This window comes from Phragmites australis, chromosome 5 (assembly GCF_958298935.1).
Source record: "Phragmites australis chromosome 5, lpPhrAust1.1, whole genome shotgun sequence".
In the NCBI taxonomy this organism is placed as follows: Eukaryota; Viridiplantae; Streptophyta; class Magnoliopsida; order Poales; family Poaceae; genus Phragmites; species Phragmites australis.
The window spans coordinates 3,515,376-3,538,528 of record NC_084925.1 but is presented as its reverse complement, the minus strand read 5'-3'; the positions used below and the strand labels follow the sequence as shown (position 1 = coordinate 3,538,528).

At 44.0% G+C, this 23,153-nt stretch overlaps 2 protein-coding genes and 1 pseudogene across 4 annotated transcripts; 1 reads left to right on the top strand and 2 right to left on the bottom strand.

The window, feature by feature from the left end:
* Positions 1–465: 465 nt before the first annotated feature.
* On the bottom strand, positions 466–1,671 carry LOC133918449 (uncharacterized). Its single transcript, XM_062362334.1, has one exon. The coding sequence runs from the start codon at positions 1,614–1,616 to the stop codon at positions 975–977; it is 642 nt and encodes a 213-aa protein (XP_062218318.1). The 5' UTR covers positions 1,617–1,671; the 3' UTR covers positions 466–974.
* A 9,499-nt stretch (positions 1,672–11,170) lies between these two features.
* LOC133918448 (cytochrome P450 97B2, chloroplastic-like) lies at positions 11,171–16,809 on the bottom strand. 3 transcript variants are annotated; one of them, XR_009909764.1, is made up of 16 exons: positions 16,626–16,809; positions 16,195–16,381; positions 15,904–16,011; positions 15,661–15,745; positions 15,015–15,250; positions 14,642–14,815; positions 14,513–14,560; positions 14,339–14,398; positions 14,183–14,269; positions 13,995–14,083; positions 13,518–13,609; positions 12,848–12,909; positions 12,526–12,675; positions 12,190–12,430; positions 11,928–12,088; positions 11,171–11,784 (listed from the first exon to the last, which is right to left on the bottom strand). XR_009909764.1 is itself a non-coding variant. In XM_062362331.1 (14 exons), the coding sequence occupies exons 1-14, from the start codon at positions 16,739–16,741 to the stop codon at positions 12,215–12,217; spliced, it is 1,710 nt and encodes a 569-aa protein (XP_062218315.1). In that variant the 5' UTR covers positions 16,742–16,809; the 3' UTR covers positions 12,063–12,214. The 3 variants fall into 3 exon arrangements, 2 of the variants coding, with proteins under 2 accessions (XP_062218315.1, XP_062218316.1); XM_062362331.1 differs by lacking the exon at positions 11,171–11,784 and having other exon boundaries at positions 12,063–12,430; XM_062362332.1 differs by lacking the exon at positions 11,171–11,784 and having other exon boundaries at positions 12,063–12,430; positions 16,195–16,448; positions 16,626–16,764.
* On the top strand, positions 16,740–21,497 carry LOC133917328 (urease accessory protein D-like; annotated as a pseudogene).
* Positions 21,498–23,153: the final 1,656 nt, after the last annotated feature.

The following is a 23,153-nucleotide window of genomic DNA, read 5'->3' as shown; positions in this document are numbered from 1 at the left end:
TCGATCCATGATGGAGACCCAGACCAATCTTTTTTACAGGATTAAACCGGACAGGTAGTTTGCTGGCTGACACACGCAAACTCAATTATGTGGTATCGGAGTTTACAGGTCCTGTGTGGTAAGACATGGGGAATGAATTTTGTCAATTTTATGAGGTTAACATTTGTTTTTCAGCTTAAAACTCATTAAAAGAATCTCTCTGAATGCATAGCAAAATGAGGAGCATAAATTTATATGTGTGTGCATCTTTTAAGATGTAATACGATAAGAGGAATCACTTTTGGTGTGACGATGAAGACATGAGAATACGAATCATACATTAAAATTTAAATCTTAGTGTAATTTACGTATATGTGTGTGCTTTCGGCGATATTATCAATACGTATATAGGGGTACGTTCATACTGATGTGTGCCTGTGAGAGTCACCTTGTAATAAGGAGAAGAAGAAAGCACATTTATCGATCTGAGGTAGGAACTGACATGTGATTAATTAGCGGTGCCGCTTAATTACAACTGATTAGTACAAGCAGAGGGCCGTAGCACTCGCGGACTTTGCTTCCGAGACAAGGCAGTCTATCTAGAAAGATTCCTCGCTATCATTTAAGCTGATGCTGCTCATGCCTTTTCCTTTCCTTCCTTCTGTTTTCTTTTCACACCTAGCTAGCTTAACTTCTTCTAAAGCACAAATTCCAACTTGCTAGCTACTGCTAATCACTGTATATACTAAACCTTAATTAGCCTTCTGATCTGATCTCTTCACAAGGCTAACAAAATTAACAAAAAAAAGAGAACAAAATAATGCTTAAACAGCAGCTAGCAACAACATCATCGTCGTCATCGTCACCATCGTGATCACAAATCGATGGAGCTAGGAGAGGAAGCAAGCAAGCATGCGTACGTGCTTGTTTCTTCTAGACAGCAACCATGTCTGATGGCTCTTTCTCTGTGTGTGATCAAGAGGGTGAGTGGTTAGCTAGCCAAAGTTGTAGCCATTACTGTTGTTAGTCGAAGCTGGCCTCGGCATCATCTGCGCTGCCTGGATGCTCTGCAGCAGCAGCCGGTCCTCCGCCGAGGATTCGAACCCGTGCAAGAACGACATGTCGCCGTAGCCGACGTCGCCGCCGTAGTGCTGGTGCTGGTGCTGGTGCTGGTGCTGGCGGAACAGCTGGCCCTGCAGGGACGTCGCCGCCCGGTGATCGAACGACGTCACGGCCGACGTCGGCGACGGGCGCACCGGCACGGCGCCGTACTCGGCGCCCCCGGCGCCGAAGCTGATCACGGGGCCGCCCGCGCCGGCGGCGCCGTAGGGGCCGGGCGGGATGCCGGTGAACTGCTGCACCATGGCGCGGAAGTTGGAGGTGTCGGTGTTGAGCAGCGTGACGGGCGCCCGGCGCGAGGCCCTGGACCGCCGCCGCGACGGCTTCCCGACCCGCCCGCCCTCGACGCCCGGATGGACGCCGCCCAGGCGCGTCGGGCTACCTCCGGACCCGCCGGACGTCGGGCTCGACACCGTCCCCGCGGTCGCCGCAGCGGACGACACGACGGTCGCCTCCGTCGCCGGCGCCCCGCCGTAGATCCGGGTCCAGTGGGCCATATTCGCGCTCGTGTCACCCATGGCGAGCGTGCTACTCGCCGTCGTCGTCGGCGTAGTAGAGTGTTAGGGCCGGACGGGGAGGGCGGCTACTTATAGCGGACCGGCGAGAGTCAAACGGGTTGCCCCGTGGGCCCTTCAACCGTAGGATCAGCAACGGACGGTGGTGATGCGCGCAACGTCGCCTTCTGGAAGGTGGCTGGCCCACGCGGGCATGGTTCCGCGAAGCGCCGAGGCGCGGGGGCGAGGTGGCGGCGGGGCCCACAGGTTGACCGGTCGCTGCGGTGGGGGGCCCGCGCCAGTGTGCTGCGGCGATGGCGCGCGCATTGCTGTTAACTTGTCGCACTTCTTTTCTAACCGAAAAAAAAGAAAAAAAAGAAAAAATTGGTGTGGTACCGGCCGTCTGCAACTGGTTAGGTTGAGTGACGTCATAATAAAAAATTCAATCTTTTAAATAACAAATTATTAATTTATTTAAATTAGAGTAGGGCATGACCACACTGGCGCGGCATTGTCGGACCGTCGCGGCTGCCGGAGCTGCCCTCGTGCATCTAGTTCACAACCCGCCTACGAACAAATCCAGAGACCAGAGGATTAAACACTCGCTCTTCTAAAGCCATCGTAATTCCCTTTTTTTTGTTTCTATGCATGGAGTTACACGTAAATTTGCACAAATTAATTCACGGAACCATCAATTACTCGATCACGCATGGAATTGCAAATGCCAATTAATCGAGTGGCAGAGATCGGCCAACTTGCACTGATGAGAGCGAGCGAGCTCCACAGGCATCGCCGCCGGCAGCAACTCTTGCGTTCCGTCAGCTGCCTACGCTTTTCACAACATGCGGTCGGGGCGCGGGCGTGCGTTCATTCGTTTTCACACACATGTGAACGCGACGAGATGAGACAAAGCATGCAAGCAGAGACCAGGAAGCTTCCACAACATGTCCATGCAAAATCGACATCTCATCTTCTTCTTCTTCTTCACCAGCACGTGCGCATGCTCTAATACGAGTGATCAGTTGTGCATTGCATGCTCTAATATGAGTGATTAGTTGTGTATTGCATGCTCGAAAGATATATATACCAGCACAAACTTAGTTCCTAGGCTAACAATTGAGCACGGAGGTAGGCAATCGATCCAGAGCCAGTCATGTATGCTTGTGTGAGAAATCGATGATGGCTGGGCTGGGAGAATTTTTGCCTGCCTGCATTGGTCAAAGGATTTTTGTCCATCCAAAATTGCAGCCTCTAAACTAAGCAATCTGCAGTCGCCATCCATCTGCCAACTTTATTTGTTTGGTTGAGTTTGCACGGCTCTGACTAGTTGGAGGTCAAATGGGACATACTGGACTATCCCGTTGGTTGGTGAATTCAACATGATCGTGACCACACCTAGGACGACGATTACCTCCTGTTTATATGCACGGATTATAGTATTTAACATCTTTGATCGAGTTGACACTATAAAACATCTCTATGTATCCGTGGCCACGATTTCTTTCAGTTAAATTATGATTAGAAAAATCGAATGGCAAATTTGCACTCCAGCGCATAGATATTCACAAGCCAAGCTTAGCGATCAGCGTCTTTTCATCTAGATTTTGGATCCGAGAAGAGTACACCCTCACCCCTCGGCGTTACTCCTGGGGCAGCCCTCCACCTGACCACGCCGCCGGCGACCGTAGCCGGCCGGCTGCAGCGGCAACAGCCTGTGGCAGATCCGAAGGTCCCCGTCGTGGCTCTCTCCCCAACTCTTTTCTCCCTTCTGACCTTTCGCATCCCGATCTGGTCATGGTCAGGGGAGATGGCAATGTCGGATGCAGCGACGGATACGGTGATGGCCAATTTACGCCTACACAGTCGACTATGAATAAAATTGGTTATGTATATACTTATTTAAAGTAAAGATACTTAGTCATTAATGGTATATAATATTTTACATAATTTTAAACCTCTTTGTGAATAATAACACTATATTATATTTCGTCTTGATTAAGATCGAGAAAAGACAGCGGCGACGAGGAATATGTCGGATCTCAATGAATTCTCTCGTGTTCTGAATCTTGAAACTCTTATTGATAAATATTGTTGTGATATGACTCTATTGTAGATCTTAATATTGCTATTATCCGACTAGTCTGACTCTATCTAGCTTGTCCAGCTTCTTCTTCAATGCCTCCAAATTTATCCCCTCATTTTCTTATATAGGAATGGTTTTCGTACACAATATAATAAACTGCTTTAAATATCAGCATATATCTTATTTACCTTATAACGATTATGACGTTATCGTATCAGGTTGATGATATGTGTACGATAGATACTGGTTCAGAGGATATACCATATTTTTATTATATATATATAATTATTAATTAATTATTTCTTATCAGATATAGTCTAGATCTTTGTGATGGTGCCAATATACCACCAAAGATTACGTCGCGACGGGCATTGTTGTGGGAGTGGTCACCTTCGCCTGTCATGTCCTCCTTCTGGCTTCCTTCGGCACCATGTGATCGTCGGCGTCCAAGTAGTCTTGTGTAAATTGGTTAAAAGTTGAAGATCTTTTTTTTAATTTAATATTGCTTTGTGCATTCTGAGTTTCAGTCTTTTCTCTCTTTTTTTCTTTTTTTCTTTTGTAATGGCTGTATCTACCCATTTGGGGTAGATAACAGAAGTTACATCGTATTGGAATAAAGCTTACTTCGTCCATGAAAAAAAAAGCGATCAGCGGTTGCAGGGCTCGAGCGATCGATCTGTGATTAGGGAGCAGCTCGGCTCGGCTTGGCAGCGGGCCCAGCCGCAGGTGCGGACGAAGCGGTGACGTGTGAGCTGACGTTGGTACACGAGTCAAAGGGTTGACTGGATATTCTGTTCCTTCTCTACCCCTCCTATGCTTCCCGCTAATCAATATCTCATATATGGACCACCTACACCCCCTCTATTCTAATTGGAAATTTGGTCGTAATTTTTAACATCTTTATTCTCTTTTACTTATCATTTAAGACATTAATATGGTTTTCAACAAACACGTTTAATTATTACTTTTAACAACTAACCTTAATAAAAATTGATAAAAATTAGATGATGTTAAAATATTTTTCACGAGAAATTCACTATTATCATTTTTATATGTTAAATCTTAATAGTTTTGTATATATTAGTGGTCAAAATTTTCAAAATTTGACTTACATGTATTCTTAGTACGACATCTGTTTGAGAACAAAGGTAATATATAAGAATCATTCATAATTATATTTCACATTTAAAACGTAAAAATATATTTTATACTCCTAATTGGAAACTTGGGTGGTAATTTTTCTTATTGACCAGAAAATTACTGGAAAGTATGGGTAAGCCGCCTCCGAGGCAACAACTAATGAGCTACTAGGTTCTGGTGTTTCCAAATACTAAATAAAAATAACTAGTTCCATCTACTATTCAGGCTAAGAAAATGACTTTTTAGTAATACTTAAAAGAATGACCTTACTTTCACCTCTGGTGCTCAGGGTAAGAAAATGACCTGTTAGTCTTGGCAATAGAGTAGTACTACCTGTCATGATCACTATTTTACCACATGTGAGTTAAGTATAGGATAACGCAAAAGAAAAACAAAGGATCGACGAAGAAAGGATAGGGTTTGGTTGGGATTTGGTGTGGACAGGGCCCCACCAAGACGTCGACCTTTCAACGGCTGATTGGAGGGAAGGAAGCAGGGAATTGGCCGATGGACTTCTATCTAAAACAATCTCTAACCCTATTTCTTTCATTTTATTTTTTTTAAATTTTTTTTCTTATTCTCTTTATTTTCTCTCTCCAGCAGCTTTTATTCAAAGGGATTTATGAAATGAAAAAAAAGGAGAATTCATTTCATTCTTTTTCCAATTCCATTTTTCGTTACCATTCTCTTTATTTTCTCTTATCTCTAATAAATTTTTTCTGAAAGAATTCGTGAAGAGAAAGGAAAGTGAATCCTATCCTGAAAGGAACCTTAGAAATTCATTCATGACGGGAATCGTGAAAAGAAACCGTTGAAGCGCTGAAAGGAACAAAATTCCGTTCGTGAAAATTTTTTGGGCCACGACGTAAAACAGTTAGAGATGATCTAAGAATCGAGCCTAACTGTTCAACGCTATTTTGCCTTTACACCACCCTTCAAGGTACTCCCTCCTATCTAAAATATAAGTTGTTTTACACTTCTACACTATACGTAAATATAAGTTGTTTTATATTTTTGAGACACAATTTACCCAGTTTTTCCTGTTTTACCCTTATTCGATTGTTTAAGAGGTGAAGAATTTTGAGTTTCATATTGAAAGTAATTTTTAGTAGCTACAGTGAGTGGTGCAACCCATGGGGACACACATGCATGTTATCCTAAAAGGTTTCAGGTTTGGGTACGGTTGTTCTTTCATTTATAGCCTTTTGGAAAGTAGCATTTTAAAAAAGCCAGTAATACGAAATACTCTGGACTAGAATGCCTTAGCTCCTTTAATCCTATGTAATGGAAAAACACAAGACAATTACAGGAACGACCGTTTAGATGGAGCATAGAAAAAGCATTGGAATTAGATGAGAGATAGACACAAATAATTTTTCATGAGATTAGACCTCATGTTAGAAATTCAACAAAATTCTTACGGAACAAGCTATTCTATAGGAATATCATCAGATTTTAACAAGTACAGTACTTTGTTCCAAAGGATCCTTGTAGAAAAAAATCGTAAGAACTAAAATCTCTAAAATTCATATAAAATCCTACAATCCAAATGAGGCCTTACAAGGATTTTACCATGTGCGTTCGCCTTCACTTGTCTCTCGTGGTTTGGCTTCGTAGTTAGCCTTGTGTTTAAAAGGTTTTCCTCTCCATATATTGTTGGTAGGAACTCATGTTTGGTAAAACATGAATTGATATTGTACCAACACGCCTGACTGAACAACCAAAGTTCAAGAAATAGACGGGCTCAAATGGTGGCAAGTGTTACAATATATGGCTTGGCCCAATATATTTGAGAATCATTCATAATAAATCTCAAAGGTCTAACATATGAAGGGAGAGTGTAGTTTTTAGTCACACCTTGCTAGTTTTGGTGGAGTGAGACCAACTTAAAAGTATTTATCTTCCACCTCATTAGCTCATGTGGATAGAAGGGCTACAAGAACACATATGCTCACTCGTCTCGTCGGGCTGAGCCGGATCGGGGCAGAGGCAAAGGATGTGGGTGCACGACACCTGCGTGAATGATCCGTCAAAATCAGGTCTAATAGCTTACACATGTGCAACCTTCTTTTGTAGTTTTTATTTTTTTTACTACATGGGAAAATGGTCAATACTGTTATGAGATATATAGATCGCGTCGATTAAGAGTTCAATTGTGGAATGTCTACACCACATAGTTTTCTCTATATATACATACCTGCCACCACCACAAAGCAACACACGAGTTAAGGTTTTTGCCTCTTCTTCTCTGTTGCGCCACCACAGATAGAATATGCCATCATTGTTGCACCATCGTGCACTGATGATCGAGAAAGTAGGTCTTCGGAACCCATCACCCTTGAAATCTTGCAACAGGAGATGACAAATAAGATTTTTAGAAAGCGTTAAACACGAATGCTCATCATCTGCTTCATCTACGTCCTCTTCATCATTGTCTTCTGCATCGTCAATACTTAGTATTCTGCTTCCTCTACATCCTCTTCATCATTGTCTCTTGCTGTCGATCCATATGTTCACTGTAATCAGATCTTATTTTCACGTATCTGTCATGCTTAGTATTCTATTGTTTCTGTCATCAAGTATGTTAGAGAGATATATGCGTAGCTATGTTACATATATGTCTAGGATATACTTCTATTATATATTATGCTAATTTTTCGGTTTGTGTTCATATCGGAGGGTTAACTCCTATCGCAGGGATCCTGAGGGACCCCTTTTTAGAGATTCGGTCGGGGGATAATTCTGAATATGTTTGCTGAAGAAATAAATGGATGTAAATGCGATGGCAGGTGGGGTGGAATGATCTAATGCAGAAAAGAGTAAATACACTAGGGGATTTTTAGACAGGTTCGGACCGCACTGCACGTAACACCTTACTCCTGTGTGGATGCTATAAATGCCCTGAGAATATCTCTCAGGAATGTGCTAGTTACAAGAATGTCTGTCTATCCTAGAGCTTTGGGCTCCTTATTTTTCGGTTTCTATGCTCGTACGAAGGTGTTCTTCGATCTCTCTTGGACTCAGTTGGCTCTGTGTGCGCTTGTCTGAGCTTGGATTCACCGTAGACTTCCCTTCTCTTCTCTCTCTCTCTCTCTCTCTCTCTCTCTCTCTCTCTCTCTCTCTCTCCATGCTGCCGGCTGCTTTAAATACCCGTCGGCGATAGCGTGCCCCGAAAGGGAGGGCACGAGTTCCAAGGCGCGATAAATGGAAAGGGCGTCGTCATGGCCTCTGCACGAAGTGACGGGGGTTGAAAACGTGCCCGGTCTTCAGTCGTCATGATGGCGCTGGCAACGGGCGCCGTGGAGAGGGCCCACCGGGTAGCCGTAGAGCAGCCCGGCGTGCTCGCCCGGTCTTGTTCGCCTGCCACAGCAGTGCGGTAAACGGAACGCCTCGGGCCTCGCGATGCTATCTCGAGGCGCGTCGGATGGCACGGGATGGGACCCGTGCATTAAATGTCCCCACGCCCTTCTGCTAGAATATGGCAGGAACTGACACCGAGCGTGGCGGGAGCAGTTGGAGGTGACAGGCCACACACACTCTTAAATGTGGCATCGGGCCTTTCACTGGCTAACACCTCATCGTTGGACCCCTGTGGGGGCCACTGACCGGGGGGGGCTTCCTGAATCGTCGGGGAAACGAGTGCTCGGGGGTCACTGTTCACCTCTCCGAGCACTCTCTCCCGAGAACGCCCTTTCTTGGTCCTTGGGGAACCGAGTGCTCGGGGGCCACTGTTCATGGTCCGAACACTCTCTCTCGGGCTTGACTGTACGGATCCTCGGGGAACAGAGTGTTGGGGGCCGCTGCTCGCAACCCCGAGCACTCTCTCGGAACTACCTTCCTTGGGTCCTCGGGGTACTTGGGTGCCCGGGGGGCCACTGCTCGCAGCCCCGGGCACACCCTTTCCGGCACTCGGTTCTCCTGGTCGTCGGAGGACTTAGGTGCTCGAGGGTCACTGTTCACTTCCCCGAGTACTTTCTTCCCGGTCACTTAGTCTTCACAGGTCATCGGGGAACCCGGGTACTCGGGGGCCACTGATTGTGGCCCCGAGCACCCTCTCCCGGGACTTAGTTTTTTTACCTCGCGGAGATGACCCCGCGGGAGGGCGCCACGTGACGGAATGTTGGCCTAGCCTCGGGATTCGGAGACTCCTGGTTCCTGATTCACCGACAGTTCATGATTTATCTATGAATTAAATTAAATTTAAAAATGCTCTTTTATCCAATATGAAGCGTGGGTGTACACCCAACCAAACAGCCTCAAGTCCTCTTGAATCAAATTTGAACGTATTTTTCTCATTAAAAAATCACCTAGTTCCCCAAGCATTCTCGTGATTTTCACAAGATAGTAATGTATACCTCATGCGATCGTTTCTAACAGAACCATTGCTTCACTCACAAGTGAACACTCAACTCGGCAGGAAAAGTAGTCACGACCCAGCCTTTAAACCATCTTCAACTATATTCTCTTTATTTCGTTTTCTTTCTAATTTTTTTTTCTCGTTCTTATTCCCTTTATTTTCTCTCAACTTCAACGACTTCTCTTTGAGAGGAGTCGCAAAAGAAAAGGAGAGATAATCCCGTCCTGAAAGGAATGACCTTGAGAATCTTTTTGTGACGAAAACCGTGAAGAGAAATCAGAACGCTGAAGGAAACGAAAATCTCTTCACGATGGGAATTGAGTCATGAAGGAAAACCCTTGGCCATGGTCTTATTTAAACTTGCCCTAGCAACTCATCAACTTTAAATGGTAGAATTAGTCGGTAAGGAGTCACAAGAACATTATGCTCTGCTAAAACTTAAAAGTTTTACTTTTGTGTTGTCAACTTCATACACAAGTCAATTGGTTTACTAGGAACTTTCCTATTGTTTTCACCTTCCCTAGTCAATTGCCAGCTTTCATCTCTGTGTACGATGATCCTCAGTCGCATAGGCAAGTCAAGATCACATCCTTATCAAGTGGCTTTGCCATTTCTACACTTAATAGATGTCGAGGATTATGAATCCTTCAACCATACAAAAAGGTCGCATGCAAATCGATATTTTGCGCAAAAAAAGCCTTCAGATAACTAGTAGTATCAAATCAAATTCATAAAATGAAAAATATATACTCTATATTACCCTTGGAGAAATATTTTTCCATCATATATAACATGTGCACTTCTTAAAGTTGAACAGCTCCCTCCAAACTCTAAAGAGCCCCATACTACTTACAGAATATATCTTATATACCGTCTCATTACTTTCAGCTCCTTACGAACTGGCAATAAAAATCCAATAAAAAATAACTAAAAATAATAATTAATTATCACTGTCAATTCTAACCATAAACTAATAGTGATAAGCTGACTATCACTGTCAGTTCTAGTCACAAACCGCCCACAAATCGGCAATGGTAATGAATGATATCTTATCTTAAAAATTTAATTTTTTCATACAAAGTCGGATGTTGACAAAATTTATATAAAAATTATAGCTCTTAACGAGAACACAACTTTATAGTTAAAAATATTTTTATTTGAAGTCATTTAGATGTCCAAATAATCGTTTAAAATTTCAAACAGAAAGCAATAAACATGGTTTAGTGTCTAGTATTTGAATGTGATCGGTAGAGAGATGATAATGGATGATAGTTTTTTTTTTAAAAAAATAAATTTTATATGAAAATTATAACCCTCGGGAAGATTTATAGCTTTGTAGTTAAAAACTTTTTCATACAAAGTCATTTAGATGTCCAAATAATCGTTTAAAGTTCCAATAAATAAGGAATAAAAAGAAAACATATACTATTACCATCAGCAAATACTCTATGGTGGGATGGTAAGACAGACTCGGGCAACGGGACAAGTTTTGGGTTTTATTCTCAACAACTGCATGCGTGAAAAATTATGTGACTTAGGACTTGCGATGGCGCGGAGTGTTTGGTCAGGAAAAAAAACCTTTTTTTTGGCAGAAAATATAAATTCAAACCAAAACTATCACTGTCAGCTAAAGTCTTTAATCTTCACTATAAGTCCCCGGTGGCAGTAATAGTTAAAAACTATTACTATCTGTTGCTCACTACTGACTGTAAAACCGGCAATGAATGTTACTTTAGAGTCGACAGTGAACCAAATTTCTATAATACGTCATATCCTACGAGTTCAAAAGGAAATTCAACGTGTCATATGCTGTCGAAAATTCAAGTCATTCTAGGGCGGCAGTACGAATTTCCACGATTCGATCATACATATATTGTGGATCGAGAGGTTTATCCTCTTTCTAGAAGTATCTCTCATGGGTCGAAGGATCCTTGATTAGGCGACGACTAGCACCATGCATATACAGGTCAAACCTCGCAAAAAGAGGTAAAAACAACAAAGGCCAAAGAAACTAAACCTTTTTTTTTCCTCCGAAAATTAGTACAGGAGCTCTACCATTCAGTTGAGCACGAAAGAGAGTTTTACGAACACAAACATTCGAGACCGATTACAAAAGAACTTGGCTGTTTCTTACCATAGCTAGGTTGATTCTAGAGTTGCAGGGTTTAGCCATACGATGACGTGCTTGGAAAGATGACATCTCCTTCTCTTCTTTTTTTCTGAGAGCATCTCGTTTTTACCTGAGTGAGAAAAGATGACTAGGCTTTCGTTGTCCATGTAGATTTGTTCAAATGGACTCGATCATCCTTGCCATATACAGCTCGTGCGACAGCGAATTTGCTGACCGCAAAAGGTCGCATAAACGTGCGGCTTTGGCTCGAAATCAAGCACTAATAATCAAGCAAACTTCCAGTTCAACCCCAACGATTTTTCTCCGTCAAAGGAGCATACACATGCAATAATTAGAGCACGTAGGACATTACGACTTCCGTGGAAAAGAATTCAGGGTTAACAACCTACTTACCCATCGCTGTCTGCACCGTCAGATTTGTGGTTTATTCCTGGGCTTCTTGTTCCCTGCGCTGCATGCAACCCGCTGCAACACGGCACAGCTACACACAAAAACAACTCATGTGAGAATCAAACAAGATGCTAGTACTACTACCTGCCAAGCAGACACATGACTGGAACCTAACTTCCTTCCATGCTCAGAGAGGTGTCGAATGGAATGCTGCCACAGCACAGATCAGGTTACCTGAGTTTAGAAGAAACCGGACACCTCGGCTGAGACATACGGCGGCTTACGCTATCATCAGTTTGGTTGGCATGAAGTGTTGTGTACAGGTTTGGGCAGGTGCATGCATGCACCAAGATGTCAAACAGGTAGATATGAGTGTGGATTTGGTGCCCCTGATGCTGCAATAGACGTTACCATGTACATAATTCTCATTCGCTGTTCATGGAGCTGTTCTGCGTAGCTAAAGCGTAGTAACAGAAGTCAAGAGAGAGAGAGCTACTTTTTAGGTGCAAAGCTATGTTTGATCAAGTCCTTCTCCTCAGTCTGCACCACAACCCGTTCTTTGTGTGAATCGTGGCCCCTGTCACCATCTCTACTTCATCGGGCGACCCTCGCAGCTCCACATCAAACTTCCGCAGCAGCAGGGCCAAAGCCACCGTCGACTCCAGGAGTGCAAATTGGTCTCCCACGCATTTACGGGGCCCTCCGCCGAATGGAAGGAAAGCAAAATCCGCTATAATCTGGGAAAAGAGCAACTTGATATGTTCCTAATTCCTTACTGGAAACAAATTTATACAGTAATGGATAGAATGATGAGAGTATTGTTCGAGCAGACCTCATTGGGGTACATTGCACCAGGACTCCGGCCGGGATCAAAACCGGCCCACCCTTCTATGCCCTCATCGTTCTTTGGAACTGAAAATCTCTCTGGTTCAAACTCATTTGGCCGATCCCAAAAATATGGGGATCTGTGGAGGTTGTATATCTGCAGTGCCAGAATGTACCACAGACAGGGCAATGAAATGGATTGAACCATAGATAACAGAATAAAATTTATAGCCATTTATGTTACACAAACCTTGACAGTTTTTGCCTATTGTCCATTTATGTAAGTATCCATACTACAGATATTATTAGAAAAAAAATTCCCAACTCACCGAAACAAATATGTCAGTCCCAGCTGGTATTTCATATCCCTCTTTTGCTCCATTGTACCCACCTGGAAAAATAGACTAAAGATGGTCAGTGGGGAATTGCAGGGCACACATCAATGAAGGCAAGGTACCCTTCCTGCCACTAAACTAGTTCGTTGGAAAAAAAAACAGGAAGTTGCAAAAAGTATAATACTAGTCAGACATATCTGGTGAAAGGGGAGATGCTAATAATCAGTGCAGAGTTTGAGAACTGACTACAAAGCATGCCATATAAAGAGAAGCGCGCAGATAAAAAAAAATGTGGTCACCTTGGCCTACCTACGTTGTGCCATCCAAACACAAAATGAATCTAATACTACTTCCACACAAAGAAATTTCGAGTAGAACTGCAAGCCCACAAACTTATGCCAATACATTTTTGAAAGATGAGTAACAACAGTGACAAGGTTAACAATAAGTGGAAAGTTTCAGGTCTACACTTTTCATAAGTTGAATGTTATATTGTCAGCTTCCTTTATGGAAGAAAAATATAAGTATTATTTAATCTGTATTCCTGTGTTGATGACATGTCCTTCACAATATTTGTCATGTGGCTGCCTGATTGCCCAGTAACCATTAAACACCTATTGGATTGTTGGGGAGAGAACAATAGACATTACAAAGAAGATAGTACCTGGCAATTTGTCTGGTCGGAGAGAACGCCTGATTAACAATGGTGGCTGAGGATACAAGCGAAGAGACTCAACAATGATCGATTTTATGTACCTAGAGGATAATGTAAAGGTTGCACGTGAAAAAGAAAAACACATGTGATGCATAAATATAGTTAGTAATTCTAGAGAACTTGGACGCCATGGTACTATGGTAGTAACCACTAACCATGCTAAATAGGAGAAGCAATATTTTTTTTGGCTTTCTAATAAAGCTGGATCAAGGCTTTGATCTAAATGTAGTTGTGGAGTGGGGACAATTACCATATTGAGATGACATAAAAGGTTGGAACAAGTTGCTGATCTTGCATGAATATGATATGACATTGCAAATAATATGATGAAAATGTTTAGCACCGTACAACTATCTCTCAAGAAATAGCATATAGAAGAATCAAAGCATAGCTCAATTCAAAAGAATGGTAACATTGATAACGTACTCCATTTTCTTGAGGCATTCCACGGTAATTGCCCCATTGCTGAGTACAGAATCAATCTCTGCCTGGGCTTTGCTCATCTTGGTAGGGTTCTGCATCACAGTACGGTATGACCACATGACATTGAAACCAACTAGAAACATTTATATCTATATAATTAAGTTGTGAATTCTATGACAACATTTGTGTACCTGAGCCAGTAGAAAAACAGACCAGGTCAGAACAGCAGCAGTTGTTTCATGTCCAGCTATAAGCATCGTCATAAGATCATCCCGAAGCTGTCACAAACCATGAAATTTATCAACTTAATTTTCCCTGTTCTCGCGACAAAATACTTGGCAATTTACCTGGCGATCATCAACATCAGCTCCTCGCATGTCAACAAGGAACCTCAGCAAGCTGACATCCTATAAGCATTATGGCACAGATGCGAGCTATTATTCACGAAAAGTCACCTGAGGTTCACAAAGGCAAACTAGTGGTACCAGAATGAACCAAGAAAAAGAGGATTAGCAACCAACCTTCAAAGATGAGTAGTCCCTTTGCTGGAGCTTTTCCACATCAGCTTCCTGTGTCGCAACAACATCAAAACTACTTCAAGTTCCCTAATGCTACCATGGTGTATGAATAGATGTTCTGTTGGCACAAACCTGTCTTGTCTCTTTTGCATTTTTTATAAGATTATCAAGGCAGTCATTGATGACCTTGAGGTCACTATGGAACTTGCGCTGCCTTGGAACTATCCATTTAGCCAAAGGAAGATTCCAATAGGGGATGTAAAATGTGGATCGGTGCTCAGCTTCGAAAAGAGTTCCATATACTGCCTGCACAAAAGAAAAACAAACCCTCAAAGAAGGGAAGAGAACAATATCAGAAAAGCATAGATAGTATCTACTCATGATAGACATGCAACATATACATTTTTCTGTATTTCTACTCAATTTCTCTATACTAGCATCTATACCACATCCTATGCATAAATAATAATCAGATATTCGACTACATATATGATATTACACTAACCTTGATTACAGGAGATTCCTTAGTAACTGAGTCAAAATCATAATTGAACACACCCAAGCCAATTATATCGAGTGCTAAATTGGAGAACTCGGCTTCAAGGTCAACTATGGCTGATTTTTGTTCACGGTTTTCACTTTCAGTAAGTTCCTCAAGCTTTAATATCGTTCTCTCTGAACATTTGGTAAATATTCTCACCATAGCTTCTATGAATAAGGCATGGAATCCAGGCGTTATAACTGCACAAAAGAGGGATTGGATAAGATGCACCATCAGCAAATATTGTGTGAAATGCAAGCGCCTATATTGATCAATTGCCTTGTCAAAAGGCAACTACTATTAATGATGGTGTTTAAAAATGTAGCAAAAGGCATGCTAATTAATTCAGAATTCAAAGAAACCCTAGGCTCAATTTACATGCCTGGAGGTCCCATCTTAAGCATATACAGTTAAGATTGAAAAACTTTCAGGATTGAAAAACAAAATTAACGAGAAATTAATTCAAAGCACTGGTCACTGGTCAACCTGCTACTTCTGACTAAAAGAATGGGCTATGGCCTTATAGCACAGAAAAATGAAGTATGGTTGGCTGCACGCAACACAAAATTAGAAGTACACAAAATATGATTTAATATCCAACCTTTCTAACCTTTTCTCCTTTGCTTCCAAGTATCAAGGTCAGCAGGTATAAGACCTTTCCCCATTATTGGTTTTAAAATTTCAGCGAGAACTCCCTGATTTCAAGTACAGAAATGCTGCGTAAGAAAGATAAAAACTAAACTAGTTATTCAGAAGCAATGTCAGTTATCCACAACATGTCAGGAAATTGTGTTCGGAACATCTCGGGTTTGTAACAATCTATGGAGCCAATAGTATATGTTAGACAGCATACCTTATCGTAACAGAAAGCATTTTCCCGGAGGATGTGTCTAGCAACAATTGGGTCAGAGATGACAACGAATGATTTGGGTCCAAAAGCAAGCTTGTAGACAGAGCCATGCTGCGACGAAATCATAATAATAGTATGTAAGTATTGCACAAGCTGTCCCCACACTTTTTACTTGAATTTCCTGTATGGCTGTATGGTTTCAGTGAAGTGGAGAACAGAGGATATATGGCATTAAAATTGCATTGATGATAATGCGTGGGAGAGTAGGCGTAGGACTGGAAGGTTTGCGCACACCTCGAGGAACCAATCATAGAGCGAGAAGAAGAGGGGCTTGCCGAAGAGATCTGTGACAGCGCCCTCGGCGACGGGCATGTCCCCGAGGCTGCCGCCGCTGAGAAGGTTGGTTAGCATGTTGCTGGCGTTGTCGAGCAGGCTCCGCTTCGCCTTGGGCTGCTGCTTGTCCACGCTGATCGACTGGCACCTGCACCGACTCCGCCGGCGCAACAGGCCGGGCCAGCCACGAACCGATCAGCCTACTAGTGATTATCCTACCAACAAGAACTCGTGAATTCAGCTGCCCATCACGCTCGAGTGCACGCTTGAATTGCGGCTCGCTCGCATGGTGCCGGGGAGCGGGGGTCGAACACCTGGTGGGCGTCCACGCGACTCGAGGGTCGGGGCACCTGGGGCCGGGGAGCGAGGAGGTGAGCTCCGTGCGTGCGTACCTGACGGTGAGGAGGCGCCTCCTGTGAGACGGGGAGGAGGAGGCGGAGCCGGGACGCGGCGAGCCAGCGACAGGCCTGGGGAGCAGCGTGGCGGCGGTGGACGCGGTCGTGGCCATGACGCCGGGAGTGGCGAGCGGAGTGTCGCGTGGTGACTGGACAGTGGCAGACAGAGAGGGGGGGATAAGGTGGAAAAAAATTATATGAGACCCTCTGCAGAAAGGTCTCCGTGAGATCCTAATCTATATCGTTCGTTCTGGATCCAACGATCTGATTGAATATATATAAGAGAAGTACAGGATACGTATCACGTAGATGTGAATCTTTCTGTGAGACTAAGTTTCACAGAATTTCCTTCCGGATAAGGTGGCTGCCTGCTCTGAACTGAATTGTGATGGGATCGGAGAGCGGTGGGCTGCGCGCCGACCACGGAACGTGGCCTGGCCGGTGGCGCTGATCCGGCCACGAAACGTGGCACGCACGAGCCGACCCGGTGCGCCACCACAGCCCACACCACTCGGAGGAATTTTATTTATTTTTCTATTTTTAAATAAAAAATTGTAAATATACATATCTGTTTTCAAAAATTACATATTTAGATTTCTAAGGAATTCTTTTTACGGACTAAAATCACTTTAGCGCGCTACAACACTTTCTCTTTACGATTTCTGTTAAAGGGACTTTTAAATTCATTTTCTCTAGGACCAGATTTTTTTTTTCTTCACCAATCTTACTAAATTTGAAATTTTAAAATAAAAAATGTGGCTCGGTGCCGTGGTGTGGGCCGGATTGCATGGTAAAGCCTGGATTGGGCTTGCTCAGCCAGCGATGGCGGAGGCGGCGGCGACGAGGGCGGTGTGGGTGGAGAAGGTGCGGGGGAGGTCGGCGGTGTCCCGGTGCTTCGCCAGGTACCCGCTCAAGCTCATCGCCCCCTCCAAGGTGGGGCGCGCCTCACGTGGCGCCGTCTGGCTCTACGCCCTCACCTACGGCGGCGGTATCGTCTCGTGAGTCTGAGCCCTCCCTTCCCCTCTCCCCCGGCGCCCTTACGGTACTGCACATGCTTGTGACTGAGGAGATCGCTGTGACCTGACGACGGTTCCTGCGTGCTGCGCGCGCCTTTGCAGGGGGACACGATCTCGTACACAGTGAGCGTCGGCGACGGCTGCACGGCGGCGATCACCACGCAGGCCTCCACTAAGGTCTGCCTGCCTACCTGCTGCTAATCTGCACTGTTTAGCAACTTACCAATTGTAAATACGCTTTGCAGTGCGTGCTGCCTCGAGTGTATGATAAGCCAAATCCTACTGGTACCTCCATTGCTCACTAAAACCGGCATTGTGACTTAGCAAAATGCACTGCTTGGACAAATCTGTCTGCTGCTTATGGCAGATCCTGTTCCTCACAATGTTCAACACTAGAAACCAGGATATAAGAGCATCTCTAAAAGACTCTCTAAAACGTACTCTCTATATCTCCATATAGGGAGTCTTCCTAATAAAATTCACTCTCTAAATTTTCTCTCTCCAGCAGACTCTTAATACCCCATTCCCTATATTTCAACAGACCGGAGTCTCTTCCCTCTCTTGTGTCACTGACGGGTGGACCCTAGCTGTCATATCTCACCGTGCGCTCGGTTGGATTCTCGTCGACGGCACGCACCTAGGACGGCCACGAACATCGCATCATTCGAGCGCACCCCTGCCTGCTGCATCTCCCAGAACAAAGCCAGCGCCTTGGCAAACTCGCCGGCCACGTGCTCGCCACACGTGAGGTAGAGCGCGATGAGCCCGTTGCAGAACCACATCCGGACTCCAATCCTCCATCTCCATGGCTCTCTCCTCCCTCTTCCTCTCCCTCCCCCTCCCGACGCTCCGCTCCAATGGCTCCAAATCCCACCGCTTGCTCCCCGTCCAGGCCTCCTCCACCAGACCTGTCGCATCCTCTTCCTTCAACCTGCGCCGCTACTGGGCTCCTTGATCGCCGAGGTGGAGTTCGAGCTCGACACCGCGATGCCTATGCTCCCGCCAGAGAGCATCCGCTCCGCCATGTGCCACACCGTCCTCCCGGGCGCCCCCAAGCCCCCCCCCCCCCCCCGGTGCTTTGCGTCGCCGCTTGCAAGCTCCTCGGCGCGCCATGGCAGTCGGGACAGGAGAGCTCCCCGGCGGCGGCGGCGGCGGGCACCGCGAGGAGGACGGTGCAGTTGCATTGCACGCGGCGACGGCGTAGTAGGCAGAGCTAGAGAACAGTGAGGCGGAGCCAAGCTCCCGGCGGACGGGACGAGCGGGTGGGCCCAGGGCGGTAGGTTGTTTTTGGGAGCAAGGGGGCATTCCCCATATTTAGCTAGCGAGAGGGAGGATTTTGTGGGTTGGTAAATATTGGGGGTGAGATTGGGAAGCTGTTGGAGCTAAGTTTGGGGTGAAATTCCTTAAATTTAACTATTGAGAGTAGGATTAGGAGACTCTTGGAGATGCTCTAAACTCTCTAAATTTAGGAGATCTGCTATAGGTTTGGTATAACTCAAATGGTTTTTTCACTACCGTGAACCTTGTTTTTTCACTTCAACATATAAATTAGCTACATTATAACGTTATCTTGCTACAATTGTTTAGCTCTGATCTTAGCTAATTTTGGAGCCTTCTCCAGCCTTTCCAGCTTTACGAAATCCTTTAGCTGAATTACTATTGTGCCTCTGTAGTCATCCATTAACGAGTTCCATCATTGGAAATGCCTACTGAAGCCAGTTTCCTTCAAATCTGTTGTCCATTTCCTGATATTCAAATATTTGTGCAACATGTTCCATCGCTAATATGTCAACTGAAACACTAGTTTTCTTCAAATCTGTTGTTTATTTCCTGATATGCATGCCCTTGTGTAGGTGTACAAGGCTGTGGGCTCTAAATGTTCTGAGCAGTTTCTAGAGGTAATGCTTCTGCAAAGGAGATTGATATAGGAGAGGACCCCAGTTTCTTAATCACATACTTCAGCCTCAAAACAGGAAAAATCCATAATTGAACATTTATTACATGCAGTAGGCGAGAGTTGGAGAAGATGCCCTGCTTGTTGTTATTCCAGACCCTGTCACCTGCTTCTCAACCGCTTGATACTACCAAAAGCAAGTGTTTCAAGTCTTTGCCAATTCAAACTTGGTAATCGTGGATTGGTTTACAAGTGGCCATTATGAGAGTGGAGAAAAATGAGATTTCAACTTCTACAAGAGTGCCAACCATATTTTCTTGGGAGATCAGAGATCAGCTTCTCTTTATTGACTTGGTGAAAACCCTTGCCCTTGTCCTCCATGGATGTTCTTTATTAGGTCAGTCCATCTCTGTTCAGATTGTTTGTGATTCTTAAGATATCGTCATCTTAAACCTTTTTATGCATGATCAGGTTCTGTTGGAACAGGGCTCAAATTGTAGTATTGCTGAGCGGATGCAGGAATACAATGCGATCGCAATGGTTGTATTACTGGGGTAAGGTCATCGGGTCATACACATTTCCCTTAGTGCTCTGTTCAACTCAATTTGCAAACTAAAAATTTATAACTTGAATGAGTTTCAGACAGCACTGCACTGATGAATTTGCATGAATCAGTTCAGTCTTGAAGCCATTATTTGTTTTCCAATTATCATTATAGTCCTATGCAAATCTAACAGTGTTGCATGCTATAAGTGCCTATTTCCTGTCCAGACCTTTTTGCATTGTTACTGTGTAGTATGTCAACTACTAATTCACTGCTGTATTCTGAAGAAGCATTAGTATTTAGCATATGCAAGGGGCTAGTCTAGGATCTGTCTGATCTTTCCGGAACAAATGATATTGCTGGACGATGTGACGCCTTGCTGCCAGGATTTGAACGATGTTGTTGATCATGATTTATCACATTCTTTCCTTTGAAGGCCAAAGCTGAAGCACATACAAGAACAGTTGCAAGACGAAGTAAGAAAGCTGATGTCTGCGCAACTGTGCCCTCCTGCATCCGGTGGAAGCCGATATGCAATGAGATCACAACCTCAACGCCCCCAAAGACCTCCCACTCGTTGCCTCTTGCAGTCCATTTGGTTGCACCGTTCGCTGCTACTCCAGCTTCTTGTTGTTCTACAATAATAGCTATTTTGCGCAGTTTTGGCTCTACGAAACACCAACATCTATCATTTCTTGCCACAGGGAGCTGGCATGGTTCCTGGGGTGGCCGCAGTGAGCACGGAGTCTGTGTATGGCTTCTTGAGACATCATCTGGCAGCACTGGAACCGTTCCTTAGTGCTTCCCCTTATTCTTCGTCATGAGACCATCTCCAACGGTTTCCCTTCAGGGGCCAGAATCCCTTCACGACGGGATTTTCGTTCCCTTCAGCGCTCCAACGGTTTCCCTTCACGGTTCCCGTCACGACGGGATTCCCAGGGTCATTCCCTTCAGGATGGGATTCTCTCTCCATTCCCTTCGCGATTCCCCTCGAGGGGAAGCTGTTGGAGATGAGAGGAAATAAAGGGAATGAGAACGGGGAAGGGAATCGGGAAGGGAACGAAATGAAGGGAATATGGTTGGAGATGGTCTGAAGCTGACATGCTGAGGCTGCTTATGTTCAACGGATCGTTGGCCTTCACTTCAAATGTAGAACGAAGCTGCAAATTGTTTGGGTATGTCATGTTGATGTTCTGGTCAGCATCTTACGGTGGTCGAGTAGTTGTTTTGATTGTAGAGTTCTCTGGTGAAAGTTTCTGATTCTGGTAGACCAGGCTGAAATTGTTGGGGGTGAAACTCTGTTAGCTGGACCAAATAAAGCTCGTCGCATAATTGCGCCCGTTGTGCATTCCATGTATCATAACCTCGAAACTAGCTTGGAAACAAATGTACAAATTTCACGGGAATTTTTAAGAGGTTCAACTGTTTTTTTTTTCTGAATTCCGAACTTCTAGGTGGAGTCTCACTGTGACAGTATACTCAAATGGTAGACGAGCAGTACCCATGTATGCTGAGATGCGCGCCATGTAGGCGCTACATTAGGTATTTAGCTTTAAATGGTGATAATCTAGTTCAGTCCGTAAAATTTATAAAAGAATTTTTCCATTAGATTATAAATTGTAAGATTTTATAAGTATAACTTAGCTCATTAACTATGAGAATCAGCTTTTATATAATAATTATTTGTTTTTATTTTTATTTTTATTTTTAGGACTAGAATCTATAATTAAAATAAAAAAACAAGTATGACCTTATTAGGTGGGTGATGGGAGTTGGAGGAGACCAATTGTCAAAATGACGTACAATGATGGAGGTGTGGGGATCCTGAAATCTGAAGAGGCGCAGATGAGATGGGGGCTGCTGCCTCCCTTTCTCCTGCCGAGCAGCAGCAGCGCGGGGAAACGCCCGTTGCGATTGGACCCCCACCATCTGCTCCCCCAGCTTTCTCCTCCGTCATTGGGCCTCTCTCTGCATCACAAAAACAACACACATTTGTTCTCTCTGCAAATAAAAAATTGATAATTTTTTTTTCTTGATTACAAGGACGACGCACACGCTGTTCACGTCTCTCTAACTCTTTGTACGTGTACTATCCAAACTCTACTAATTGCAGAGAGAGATTTATCCTTGCTGCTATTATATTACTACCTTCGTTTTCAAATAACTGACACCGATATTGTTATAACTTTAACTTTGACCAATAATAATTTTTAAAATATTTAAATAAGTAAAATGAAAATAGTATTGTTAGATTTGCCATCAAAAGTAGTTTAAGAATGTTGTATATTTAGAATGATTTACGTATGTATTTGTGAAAAATTGATGATCAAATATTGATGTGTGAAGTCAACAATGTCAATTATTTAAAAACGAAGGTAGTACGAAGGAGACTGGCAATATGATACACCCATGGAGAGATTTACTTTCCAAGGATGTGCATGGGTTTTCAGCCACAGCACAGTACTGCATGTTCTGTTTGGTGCATCATAGGCAACAAATTCATTTGTGAGGAAGACTTGTTGTAGGTGGTAAATGGGTGACGACTGAATATGACCGATCGAGTGCATGGTGGCAGGGGAGACATGGCTGTGCACTGCGCCGAAAAAACAGCGTCAGTTTGAGAGGGTCCATCCATTTCCTGGGTCAATTACTTCTCACGCCACCTGTGGAATGTGGTGTGGCCACATTGTTAGCTATATATGCGCATCGGAAAGCCTGCAGGGACCTGTTCGTTTGGCCCGGGCTCACTTCAATGCCACGGATCGGATCAGATCACCACCAAAACTGAAGACTTGTTTGGCAGATCTCTATACCTAAGAATTCTTAAAGCTATATATTATTAGCTCCAAAAATTTGTAAAATTAAAATTATGGGTACATCGAGAGTGTTTGTATAAGTCATTTTGTTTTCATTTTAATTTAAAAATAAAGATTTAAATCACCTTATTTTAGCCTATAAAATCAACATCTAGTGTGGAGTTTGGAGCTGAAGTCCTGTCAAATAGGGACTGAATTTTGGCTGATATCACGAGTTTGTTTCTTATTCCCTCTATTCTATCCATTTAGCTAGGT

Excerpts from the sequence above, each read along its gene's own strand:
- LOC133918448 (XM_062362331.1), bottom strand. The coding sequence starts at position 16,741 with ATGGCCACGACCGCGTCCACCGCCGCCACGCTGCTCCCCAGGCCTGTC. Across the intron at positions 16,012-16,194 it reads TCTATGATTGGTTCCTCGAG|CATGGCTCTGTCTACAAGCT; the intron begins GTGTGCGCAAAC and ends ATTTCGTCGCAG. Across the intron at positions 12,910-13,517 it reads CCGACCAGACAAATTGCCAG|GTGGGTACAATGGAGCAAAA; the intron begins GTACTATCTTCT and ends CTATTTTTCCAG.
- LOC133918449 (XM_062362334.1), bottom strand. The coding sequence starts at position 1,616 with ATGGGTGACACGAGCGCGAATATGGCCCACTGGACCCGGATCTACGGC.